Below are 13609 nucleotides of genomic sequence, written 5' to 3' on the forward strand. Positions count from 1 at the left end.
CCTAAGACCCTGGGTAAAAGTTGCAAATGAAACCTAAAGCCAGCAGAAAGAAGTAAATAATGAAGATTATGGTGGAAATAAATGAAGTAGAGAATACATAAGCAATTTGAGAAAAATCAACAAAACTAAATTTGGTTCTTTGAAAAGATCAACAAAATAGATACGTTTCTCACGAGTTTACCTAATTAAAAAGAGAAGATTCAGGGTGCCTGGATGCTCAGTCAGTTGAGCATCCAGCTCTTGATTTTGGCTCAGGTCATGACCTCAAGGCTCGTGGGAATAAGCCCCACATCACGCTCTATGCTGACAGCCTGCTTGGGATTCTCTTTCTCTCTCCCTCTCTCTCTGCCCCTCCCCCACTTGCACACACTCATTCTCTCTCTCAAAATAAATAAACTTTAAAAAAATGAAAAGAGAAGACTCAAATTACTAAAATCAGAAATGAAAACGGGAACACTACTACCAACCTTACGGAAATTAAATGGATTATAAAGGAGTGCTATGAATAACTGTATGTGAACAAATTTGATAAAAGACCTGAAATGGACAAATTCCTAGAAATAAATAAAAGAGTGAAGCTGATTCAAGAAGAAATAGCCTGAATCAACTTATAAAAAGTGAAGGCATTTAATTCATAACCAAAAATGATCCATGAAGAAAAACCCAGGACTACGTGCTTCAGTAATGAATTCTACCAAAACATTTAAAGAGGAATTAATGCCAGTTTTTCACAAACTCCTGTAAAAAATAGAAGAGGAGAGTCCATTTCCCAACTCATTATATGAGGGCAGTATTACCCTGATACCAAAACCAGACCAAGGCATCAGAAGAAAATAAAACTTCAGAGCAATAGCTTTTGTGAATATGGATGCAAAAATCACTCAAAAATACTTCTGAAAATCAACGTAATACACCATATTGATAGGTTAAGAAACAAAAGCCATGTGATCATCTCAAATGCAGAAAAAGCATTTGACAAAATCCCACACAGTTGCAAAATAAAAACTACTAAACAAACTAGGAACAGAAGGACATCTGGGAAAAGGCATCTATGAAAACCCACAGCTGACCTCATACTCAATGGTGAAAGCCTTGATGCTTTCCCCCTAAAATGAGGAACAAGACAAAAATTTTCACTATCACCACTTCTATTCATCACTGTAATGGAGGCTCTAGGCAAGGCAATTAAGCAAGAATGAATAAAATAAAAGGCATTCAGATTGGAAAAAAAGTAAAACTGTTTAGATCTCATGACCTTTTATATAGAAAAGCCTAAGGAATTCTCAAAAAAAAAAAAAAAAACCTGGTAGAACTGATAAGTAAGTTCAGCATATTTGCAGAATGTGAGTTCATTTTGCAAAAATCAATTGTATTTCTATACACTTCAACAAATAATCCAAAAATGAAGGTTAAAAAAAACAATTCCAGTTAAATAAACCAAAAAGAAAAATAATATTTAGAAATCAATTTAATAGAAGTGGAAAACTTGCAACCTGAAAATTACAAAACACTGTTGAGAGAAAGTAAACAAGACCTTAATGGAAAGATATCTTATGTTCATGGACTGGATGCCTTAATATTTTTTAAATGACAATACTCCCCAAATTGATCTACAGGACTCAGCACGATCCCTATCAGAATACCACTGGATTCCTTTGTAGAAATGGACAAGCTGATCTTAAAATTCATACGGAAAATCACAGGACCCAGGAAAACCAAAATATCTTGAACAAGAAGAACACAGTGGAGGACTCAGCCTTCCCAATTTTAAAACTTAACTACAAAGCAAGAGTAATCAAGACAGTGAGATAGGAACATGAGGGTAGACGTAGAGATCAATGGAATAAAATCAACAGTCCAGAAATACACCCATATGGTCAGCTGATTTCTGGCAAACATGCTAAGGCCATTCAGTGGGGGAAAGAATACAATTAAGTACAGCAGAAATAAAGGAATAAACAGGAGTTCCATTTTGTACATGTGGCGTTTGGCATCTTGGTGAAACCCAAGAATGGAAATGTCCATAAGACAGTTCTCTATACAGGTTTTGAGCTCAGAGAATTCAGGCTGGCAATGCCAATTTAAATGTCATCATACAATCAGGTGGAAATGGAGGCCATCAATATTTTTCCACATTGTTACAGAGTCTTTGTTCCAAAATCTTCCCACAGCCCTTTCCCTCAAAGGCAGGGCTCCTAACCCCGATGTGGGATTGTCTCCTCCCTTCTTCCCACTCCTGACCACTCTCCTCCTAGACCACTTGTAGAGAGTGGTCTACACTCTGCACAAGGCCCTTCCTCCCCAAAAAGCCATTAATTCCTAGCTTGAAGTAGATTATGAACTTCAAAGGGGATTCCAGGTTTTCATCTCACTAGAAAGGTCTCCTTGAAGAAACTTCCTGAAAACATGGAACTTAGATACCTTATCACTGAATTACCCATTTTGCCCTCCTTTCTCACATTTTCCTTAAGCAGACACAGCTCTCTTTCAGTGCTTCAAAGCAGGCAGAATGGGGTCAGTTTTTGCTACTGGCACATGCTAGAAATCATCATAATCGACACACCAGAATTCCTACCCAATCTAAATTCAAAGCATTAAGTTAAACCACATGCTGGCACTTTACCAAAATAGTCCCCCAAGCCCTTCGATCACCAAGGTGGAGAATAAGATAACATATCTGAAAAAAAGCACCAATGTGAGGTGCTTTTTACAGCGCTATGATATCGCCAGTAAAGTTTAACTGCCAGTCGTGATTTCTTTAATATCTATTTCCATTAACCAATATTAAATGATGAAACAGAAGCTCATAGAGGAAATAAACATGGTTACGGGTCAATCATTTTTAGTTGGCGTTCAGGTTTTACAAACAAGGTAAGACATTGCGGGCAGTGATTTTAGGAGGTACTTGGTACATGACAGATGCACAATAAAAATGCATTTCTTTCGTGAACATTCTCATTCAGCTAGTTTTTGGATGGCTTATGGGTTAGGAATCATGGTGAGTATTTCCTCATATTCTTTCATTTTCCCTCTGCCTTCTCAACAACCTTGAGAAGTAGGTGCTCCTATCTCCACTTAACAGCTAAAACATTGCCTCTCACAGAGCTTACATCACTAGTTCCAGGCCACCTCGCTAGAAAGTGGTCCATCTGAGGCTGGATTTCATGCCCTGTGAGTCCAAACCCAGAGGTCCTCGCCATCCTCCCCACAGTCATTCTTCGTGACCTTTTCCCCATTCATGTACCGTCGTCAAACCACGCACACCCGTGGCTCTCATCCTGTCTTACAACTTCCTTTTATCCTCAGCAGAATCCGAAACATAACAGTAGACCTTCTGAATCGTAATCGCATCTCCGCTGCGTTCTCTGGACTACCTCCACATTCTGTAGTCCTCCTTTCTCCACCTCTTCTCACCCTTGCCTCTACTGCAAAATGTTACCCGGATGAAGTGTGCTTGAAGATTAGGTAAAGATTAAGCTCCTGGATGACTTAAGGGCCCAGGTCAAATCACCAAGTTTACTCAACCCCATACTAGCAGGTCAGTTAATGGTTCTTGGTGTCTACATATGCCAGGAACGTGTGTGTGTGTGTGTGTGTGTGTGTGTGTGTGTAAATTGTCTCTCATCCTCATGACCACTCTTTTCCAAATAAGAAAACCAGAGCTCAGAGCTCTTTCCCCTGATCTTAGAGCCGGGAGGTGACAGAGTCAGCTCACACCCAGAGCCATCTGATAGTACACAGCATGCTTTTTGCTCTGTAGCAGAAATCCTCAAAATCTGCCCACAAACCAAGGACTAGATTATCACAGACTTTGCACCAACCCACAGCAAAATAGGAACAGAACAACTTTATAAATGTAGGGGCACAGTCCACGTCAGTATAAAGACACCTTGTTGGCAAGAACCGTCTTTTATGCTGAGATTATGTCCTTTCTGCCTTTTTGGTGTTAAGGTCTCTTTTCTTTCTGAAATGATCATGAAAATAAGTGGTAATTCTTTTCGATGGTTTGATGGTAATGCTCTTCCTGTTTCTCCCGAAACATTTTTATGTATGTTATTACCTCTGTTATCCTCTGAAGAGTTATGTATAAGATCTTAGGTATTACTGCCACCCCTCTTTGTGAATAAGCAGACAGATAAAAGAGAAAGATCTTTCCTCCATACCTTCCTATTGGGTTGATAATCAGTATTCTCTCTTTAAAATGTATTCCTGCCTTTAAACTGTTTTTCTGTTCTCAAGAACAACAGGTATTTGCTCTGTCCTTTCCCCAGCCCTCCCCATCCACTGTGATATAACACCCACCCACTGTAACATAACACCCATCCACTTTAATATAACACCCATCCACTGTAATGTAACACCCATTGACTGTAATATACCACCCACCCACTGTAATAAGAAGCATGCAATGCCTGTAACAAGCAGACCCCCACTTGTAAGTGGTTTCCCTGCAGGCGTTCTTTCATCAGTCACTTGTTTGGATGGAGAACACATTTTGCCGCAAAACAGTATAAATGGCGACTATGTTTTCAAGGTCCCTCCTAAATGTTTGGTTAACATGCACAAACCTGAGGCACAGCCTGGTGTACAAAGTGCAGCCTCGAGGGCTCCATTCTGAGCAGGCGAAAGAGAATACAGACACGAAAGTCCTTCTACCACTCCCTGAGCACGGGGCTGGCTTCAGACAAAGAATTTGAGGAAGGCAGGTGCACCACCCTCCCACCACCTCCCTCTCCGCCTGCAGACTCTCCCCTCGCCCTCCCCTCTGCACTCACTTCCCAAGTATTCTAGGCTTTAGATCTCTCTTCCTCAAAGCTTCCATTTCCTCCATACAACTGTGTCAGGGAAGCAAGAAGACACAGCCTAGTGAACAAAGATTAATAAGCAAAGGACTTTGAATGAACGACTGCAGATTTTTCACAGCCTGGAAGGGAGTGAACAAAAGAAATGTAGGAGCCAATGTGCCTAAGCCGTTCCTATTTTTTCCTCCAGCTTTGCCCTGACTGTTCTCCTGAGACATTGCAGTCGCTCCCAACACCCAGGTGCCCCGTCCCCACACACAGTATCGACACTTCTGGTGACACAGTAAATGCTTCCCACTTTTATCTGTGTGCAGTGACTCCCGAAAAGGGAGTTGGGGACACTCGGCATCCACTCCCGTCCACACCACTCCACCAAGCACCTCAACCCACTTGTCACTTTGGCCCACTACTTCTTTCCTGGTGTGGGGTCCCTCCCAGTGTCCAGACAGGTCTGTCCCCAGCCCACAGCCTGCACTCAGAGCCACCCGCCAGGCGCACTGGGCAGGCAGCTGTCGTCTGTGGCAGCAGGAAACTGCCCCACACTCCAGGCACCAGCAGGAACTGGCTGACCTCTCGGGGCAGGGGCAGGAGGGGGCGGGTGGTGTCCACTCTGGGAATGTGCCCACAGGGGGCTCCGTGCCGACAAAGAAGGAACTTTCTCACACTTGAGACCAAGTCTGCCTAACTGCCTACATGCCGAACCGTACGAGTCACGCTGATTCATACAAGTCAGTCTCTTTCACAAGGGGCAACGCAGATCACAAAGAGATGTATTAAACAGTCTTCTGAGTTATCACTGCGTGGTGGTTGCTGATCCAGAAAAAGAAAGTTAATCTACTATTCGGTCAGTCGTATAATCTTTCCAGGAAACAAAAGCGATTTAATTCAGTTCAACTGATTTAAAAGCAGAGGCTCAGTTATCCGAGATTTTCTTGTTTCTGATCTTTATCTATTGACTGTTCACATCTGTGTTTATTCGCTCTGCATTGTTTGTTTGATCCTTCCTCCACGGCTGCGAAGCAAGAAGCCCATGACTAAAAAGTCCCCGTGAAGGGCTTTCAACTGATTCTTGCATGAGAATCTAAGCCCACAGATTTATGCGTGGAGGGGGGCGGGGGATCATTGAAACAGTTAATAAAGCACCAAAAATATATGTAGAGTTTCTTTCAAGAGGCAGCGTGTCTTTTTTTTAATTATAGGAACATGTTGCTATAACGCATAGAATAACTCTAAGAATTAATGACTAATTAATAATTCCAAGAATAATTCTAAGAATATATCTGTTTAGACTGTTTGGAGCAAATGATTGCCAAATTAGTGGTCCTAGAATCCCAGGAACTTGGAAGAGAAGCGATAGAGTGTGTGTGTGCATGCGTGTGTGTGCACATGTGTGTGAAGAGACACACACACGTGCATGTAAAGCCACAAATCAGCCCTGGCTAAATATGCCGGCGTAGCACCGTGTCACCTGCAATCGATAAGAACCTCTTATTAACATCATTCATGAAATAACACTTCTTCCAGCTATGACGAACGAAAAGGGAAAATGGAAAAGGACTACCCAAAGAATACTGAAGAGGAATTTTCAGGAGTTAATGGCCAGATAGATGCTGCTGTGGAATTAAATGGTGAGTGTTGCCACCAAAAACTTTCTTTGTGGAAACTGTGGCAAGAAATCTGGGCTGTGCGTTCACATGGCAGAAAACAGGTTTCCAAATGGGAGTTCTTGTTCTTAATGTCAGTCCTGAGTCCCTTATAAATTTAGCAAACCACGTCGCTAGAAAGAGTATAAAATGTCTGCCATCCAGAATCTCTCTTTGCAAATAGAAAAGTTTTAAAAGTACAGCTTCAGTCCATCAGTCGGGTACATCTTAAAGCCCATCCAGTAAAAACTGCCCTTTTCATCTTGAAAATGTGCATATTCTTGGCCCTCCCAGGGCCTTTCCCTTTCCCATCACTCAACTCCTGAAATCTATCATGTAGCCGGGAAAGTTGAATTGAACTGAACCAAGTGGAATAAATGCGATTGGTTCTGGTCGACCAGTCTACACATTCTTCTTGAGTATATAGCACAGAACTGGACTCTGTTCAAAAATTCAGAGACCCTTCCTGATACGTTCTCTGCTCTTGGGGAGAGGCTAACAACAGTCAGAAATGCCCCTCCATCCAACATAGATAAGATTACTAGAAAACAAGACAGTCTGTAATTTCGTACTGAGTTGTGTGGCCATCTTCACAACAACTGCAGCAGGTGATCTAAGAAAGAAAAGATGAGAACCAACATTCCCAGTTGGAGACTTCACGGTGGGACTTCAGCTGAGGTTTACAGAATGGCCAGTGGTTTGCTAGGGAGAGACGGGGAGGGGATTTCCTGGAGGGTATACCCCAGCGGAAGGTGAGGGATGAGCGACAAGTCAGAGGTCCTGTGCTCCAGCTGACAAAACCCCAATTCGCCTCCAGGACGACCTCCAAATCCTCCATTTACGGATTTCTAGGTCATCTTCAGTAACCACATTTTCAACTTTGTCTCTTCTAGGCTACATTTACTTCTTTTCAGGACCCAAAGCATACAAGTATGACACAGAGAAGGAAGATGTGGTCAGTGTGCTGAAATCTAGCTCCTGGATTGGCTGCTAGACAGGAAGGTCTCGTGTTTTCTAGGGAACGAACGCGAGCGCAAGCAGCTGGTCCCTGGACGTAAGGACCAAGGCAGAATGTAGGATGGGGGTTCTTCCCGTGGCCTTCAATCCTAAGGGCAATTTCCAGTTCATCAAAAATAATTACACTTCTACATTTCTTCACGGTTGTGAATTCATAATTTTAATCAAAATGGGAAACTTCTATAGATGGTCAACTTCACATAAAATCAGAATCAACACAATGCTCTCCTCTGTGAGACACCCACTGCTGTTGTTTCTTACCCAACATACTGAAGCAAATTGAAAAATTTGGGTTTTTATTTCTGAGAAGAAGTCTATTTGTGGATTCCCTGACATGTATTATAATTCTTTTAAAAGGACATGTCATTGCCATGCAAATTTTAACTACTCTTCACAGTAGTGGCTTTTGCTGCCTTTACATGTGTTGTGACGAGTATAAATTTGTCCCTCTGTGCTTTGAACATCTCACAAACAAAATACCATATACGTTTTATTTCTCGTTTGTTTGTTTAACTGTGCTCACTGTCTTTGAAGCAGGTCGCGGTGGGCAAGCCCACTCAAATGAAATTTTGGACTAGGCAAGAGAGGGAAACTTTGCAACAGGAAAACTTTTAACAACAGCCAATAAAAATGCTGTATGAGAACCGTCGCTCATTTCTCTCCTCAGTCAGTATCTACTAGCTTCTATCACACATTCTTTGGCAACAGACTCCACGAACCTAGAGAAAACTCAAAACTGGAGATAGTTCATACGCAGACACAGGAGAAATGGCAGATATTCAGTCCATTTCCTGCCTCCTGACAATAAAACACCTACAGTGACACTGTCTCTAACCACGCATGTGAGTCTCTTCAGAGTAGTTTTCCATGTAGGGGAGTTGGTCTGTTTAGTTTTTCTTACTTCAAGTTAAACCTTTTCTCTTTCTTACCTGCTCATCAGTACAGAAAAAACACAGGGGTTTGTCATCCTTGTGATTTTTTTTTTAATCTGACCCTCTAGAATGTAAGGAGTCAAAAGATGAAGTGATCCTAACGTTAGATGATAAATACATTTAGTAGACTTCCCAGGCTGCCCAGGATGGCCACAGTGTCACCCTGTCAGCTGTTACTGTTGTGTCCTTTACTGAATTCCTTCCTAGTGTTGAGAAGGGACAGGGCCGGGTGCCTGGGTGGCTCAGTAGGTTGAGCATCTGACTCTCGATTTCATCTCAGGTCATGATCTCACAGTTCGTGAGTTTGAGCCCCAAGTCGGGCTCTGCGCTGACAGTGTGGAGCCTTCTTGGGATTCTCTCTCCCTCTCTCTCTCTCTCTCTCTCTCTCTCTCTGCCCCTCCCCACCTTGTTCTCACTCACTCTCTCAAAATAAATAAATAAACTTAAGGAAAAAAAGAAGGGCGGGGCCCTCACTGGAGGGTTGACTCTCAACCCTCCCCTTGGCTTCTGTTACTGAAAGTGGCTATTGATGGCCAACCAGATGTCGAATCTTTGACGGTTGAAGACACATTCGAGTATTTGTGCTTTCCAGAAGAAAAGTCACTTTTGCAGAAGCAGCTAGCTGAGGAGAACTACTTAATAGCAATGAGCAATGAGGAAAAGCGGTCTGGCGGGTCCTCGAGAAGCTAAAACCAGAGTTTCCATGTAACCATCCCACCACTTTCCAATGTCTGCCTGTGAGCCAGGAAGACACGTCCACACAAAAATGTGCACAAAACGTGCCCAAAAACCTTCATGGCAGCGTTATTCAGAATAGCCAAAAAGTGCCAATGTGCTCGTAAAATGACGAATGGAGTTTGTTTATTGTGGTAAATCCATACAATGGAATATTATTGGGCAATAAAAAAAAAAAAGAGCCACCGCGTGGAACAGCACAGATGGAGCTTGAAAACGGTGCACTGAGAGACCAGATACAAGAGGCCACAAAATCTAGGATTCTGTTTATGTGAAATGTTCAAATAAGAAAATCCAGAGGCGGAAGGCTGATGTGCACTTGCCAGGCGTCGTGGAGGGGCACTGGAAGGTGATGGCTAAGGGGTGGGGGCTTTCTTTGTGGGGCGATGGAAATGTTGCCCAAGTGATGACGGTGAGGGTTGCACAGCTCTGCGAATATACTACAAGCCATTGGACTGTACGTCTTAAGTGGATAAATTGTATGGTGTGTGAATTACATCTCAATAAATCTGTCATCTTCAAAAATGACAATAAACCAGGAGATCAAGGTGGTGTGACGATCTCTGCGGGCCGAGCGGTCTGGCCAGCTCGGACACGGAGCCCATGGCAATGAAGCTGTGGCCTGAAGACATCTGGAGCTGAGCACGACCAGCCAGATGTCCCCCAGGGCGCCCGCTGCTAGCCTAGGGGTGTGTGCATTATAGACCCTTCACTGGAAGCAAAACAGCTTGTGCTCTGAGGTCTGACGGGCTTAAACCCCAGATCTGTTATTTTTAGCTGTACGGTGTTGGTTGGTTCCTTATTCTCAGTCTCAGTTTCTTCCTTTATATATCAGAATAGGGAGAGTTCTTACCTCCCAGAGATACTTAGAGGCTTAAATATACAAGTCACAATACACAACGCTCTTAGACGGTCTATAATTGTCGTTGTGAGACATCTCAGAGAACGTGTCTGCCTCCTCTGGGATAGCTGAGGATATGACAGCTCTCCAGCACCCTGAGGGTTGATAACCAGTGACCTGAGATTTTCCTTTTCCAAACTGCAAATGAAATCAGTACGCGAGTAATATGCTGACTGTTGTTAACTCCCATCCCCCTGAAATAAATCTTACAAATTATTACTCCTTTGTTGAGTAAGAGAACTTCTGTCTCCTAGATAGAGTTGGACATATTTTGGAAAGACACAACAGTGTCTCTCAAGCACAAAAAACAGTAACCATGTTTGTGTCAAAACTCCATCGGCATATTTATCGGCTCCCCTGAGACAAGACTTTGTGCAGAAATAATTTATAACATGTATTCGTCACTCAGCTCCAGAGCGAGCGTGACAATGTTTTGTGAAATATTGTGTGGCTCGACCGTTCCTCTGAGAAAGGAAGGAGTAAGCAGAACAGTTTTCTTTCTGACGACCCGTGTGCATTGTCCTGCTGACCTCAGTGATCGTCACTTGACGGGTGGCCCAGGAGCTCTTGGAAAGCACCAGAGGGGCTGCTGAAGGACAGGTGGATCCACCCCGGTGGGGAGCTCCCCTACCAGCTCTGCACTGACTTTCCCGCAGTGAGGACCACGTAGCCTGGAGAGAAATGGAGACCCAGCTCGATCGTCGGGTCCTCTGTTCTTTTCCAGATGGTCATTCAGAAACACCTCAGACCTCCCTTTTACGTAGATGCCAAACTATGTGGTTTCTTTTTTTGGGGTTCTGTTTGACATATTTTTAAACCATCACCTTCAAGTGCTCTCGTTTATGAATTATCCACGTGTACTCTACTTAATCCTGCTTCTAGTCATTTCCTTCTATGATATTGCAGGGTTTTTTGCGAATATTCATCGCTAAAATTACCCAGTGAAGTGCCATTTGAGAAGAAATGCATAAAGCTGGTCAATGGCATGGAGATTTTGACTCCGTCACGGAGCATAGGAAAGTCAAAGCCACAGGTTTCCTGTATTTGTCCCCTGTAGGCGCCAGTAGAAGGGAGAAGGACTATCCTCTGATCGTGCCATCTGTGGAGCTGTCCTTGGTGCCACCACCCCCAAGGGGCGCACAACGTGACCAGACTAAAGCACATCCTGTTGTACCCCAAATGCCCCAATCCCTGCCCCACTCCCACCACCGGGGCTCCCGTAATCCCAATAAGAGCAGAACTGGGATCTGCTGGTAAATATGCTGTAGCAGGAAGTTCGTGAATGACTCTGGGTTCCAGAAGAGAATTCTTGTAAGGCACATGTCCTGACTCTCTCCTCCATTAACCTTAATCCATCATACTTTCCTTTAATTCGGTGTAGCATTTTAAATGGCGGGGGACAGAATCAAACTTTCGTTGTACGATGCAGCCTGCTGTCCTGACGAGAGTGTGAGGGGACACCAGAAGAGAGAAGGAGGGACGGACTCAATGAGAAAACATTTGCAAAGACAAGTTGAGAAATGAGCCATAGAAATTCATTTTAGATCATCTGCAGTGGGAAGGAAACGGAAAAAAGCATGTCTATGTGAGTAGCCAGAAAACGCCAGCCTGTACAGCAATGAAAAATAATGAGAGCTTTAGAGGTTGGGTCGTAGACATGTTTACGGCTGCCTCTGCAGAGGATGGCACAGAAGTCCTGCTAGGGCCTGGCCTCCAGAACCCCGGGTGCCCAGTGCTTGCAGGGTGCCCCTTCTCCGAACTCCAGACTTACATCCATGATGTGCTGGAAGTTTCCGGAAGTTGGTAATTTTATCAGCAGTTGCTTTTGAAACATTTCATCTCTTCGCTACACTATTGTGTCATCCCCATAAATACTCACTTCGGCCTGTTCGAGGGACCCAGCTACCCTGCCATCGCCCACCCACCCTCCGTGTTCATGGAGTCCACGCACAAATATTCACGAAGCACAGACCTTACGTTGACATGACCTAGGCTCAGCGGCTTTGCAGTGAAACTCTTGCGCCCGAGGAACATACATTCTGATGGGAGAGACATTCCACGTTCAAATGAACAAACAGATGCAGACGTAGTGAAAGACACTGAACATGCTTTGAAGACGGTCAGTAAGGTGGCGGAGAGGCTAATGCGTGTGCCGTGCCATTTTACAAAGGCATGTTGGGGGAGAGGACTTTCTGAGGTGGGGCCGTTTATGCAGAGATGTGAGTAAAGGGAGGTCCAAGGAAGCAGTAAGTGCCAGGCCTGGAGGCAGGAAGATCAGGGAGGCTGGAGGCAGGGAGGGAGAGACAAGGAGAAAGACTGAGATCAGAAAGGAAGGATCCCCTAACTGCGGGAGCCTTGCTGGCCACCAAGGAAGGGCAGCGTTGCACTGACTAGACAACAAGGTTCTGAGCAGGTGCATAAGGTGTTCTCAGTTATGTTCTGGAGAAGCACTGTGGCTGCTGGGTGGCCAACATGTGTAAGAGCAAGGGGAGGTGGGGACACCAGATCGTGGATTTCTTCCAGGGTAGAGACGGTGACACGCCAACCAAGGAAGCGGCAGTGAAGGCGCAAAGATTGGTCCGATGCAGGGAAATTCTCCAGCAAAAGCCGACGGGAATTGCTCCTACCGTGTGTGTGTGCTGGGATTAAGAAAAGGAGGAGAGTAGAGAATGAGTCCAGGTTTGGGGTGACGCGAGCCAGAGAACGGCGGGAAATCGGGAAGAGTCGGGGTTGAACCGCAGCTGCGATCGTAAATTAGTCGGGTTTGTCTGCCCCCTGGATGTGCCAGGGTCGAGGCCCAGCTGCGTAGGCAGATGTAGACGCCCGAGTCAAGAAGGAGGTGGGAGCCCCCATACCCACCGACCACCATGGAACTTGGGGCAGAAGTGCCTTCTACAGGAGTAGGAAGGCAGATAAAAATAGTCTCAAGTGTTTTTTAATCACATCCGGTGCCCAGTCTACTAAGCCACGCTCCCTCCCTTCTTCAGGAACATGGTTTAATTCTCAACCAGAGGCTTGGGTTTTCTTTTTTCTTCATTTTTATGTTTCCTGGTACAAATATCCAAGCACAAATCACAAAAAGAAAACACAAAATCTTGAGGATTGCTCTCCCAGGAGAAAGCTGTTGGTCGCCTAAGAACCTGAACTGAACAGAGTAAAAGAACGTTCAAGATTTTTTTTTTAATCCATCTTGTTCTTACAGTGAAAACACCTGTGTAATCTCACCAAGCCTTAGAAGGAGACGGGGAAGGTCTCCACCACATGCTCCCGTGTTTGCCTGAAAACCACAGTCTCTGTGTCTTTACCACATTCCCCGGTCCCGAAATCACTGTTTGATTCCACATTTTTCCCCGGAACTTCGGTCCAGCCATCCAGGGGGGCGTGTATGGAAAGGGCCAGTCTGGCTCGCCAGTGGGCCAGTGCACTGAGGTCCAGGGCGAATCCCAGACTCGAATCCCTTTCACCCCTTGGCTGGTGCCAGAATTACATTCAACACTATAGTTTTTCAAGCATCTCTGCATACCTAATCTGCTTTGAGACCCACAGTAACCCTGACAGTTGTGACTTCATGGTCACACA

At 44.5% G+C, this 13609-nt stretch overlaps 1 protein-coding gene across 1 annotated transcript in view; it reads left to right on the forward strand.

The window, feature by feature from the left end:
* The window catches only part of MMP20 (matrix metallopeptidase 20), a 51228-nt gene extending 43175 nt beyond the window's left edge, over positions 1–8053 (forward strand). The window contains exons 9-10 of the mRNA XM_060607770.3: positions 6327–6430; positions 7339–8053. Coding sequence (XP_060463753.1) covers positions 6327–6430; positions 7339–7439 — 205 coding nt within the window. The 3' untranslated portion in view covers positions 7440–8053. The remainder of the gene's footprint in view (positions 1–6326; positions 6431–7338) is intronic.
* The last annotated feature ends 5556 nt before the right edge of the window (positions 8054–13609 follow it).

The sequence above is a fragment of the Panthera onca genome, chromosome D1 (genome assembly GCF_046562875.1).
Source record: "Panthera onca isolate mPanOnc1 chromosome D1, mPanOnc1 haplotype 2, whole genome shotgun sequence".
NCBI classification, from domain to species: domain Eukaryota; kingdom Metazoa; phylum Chordata; class Mammalia; order Carnivora; family Felidae; genus Panthera; species Panthera onca.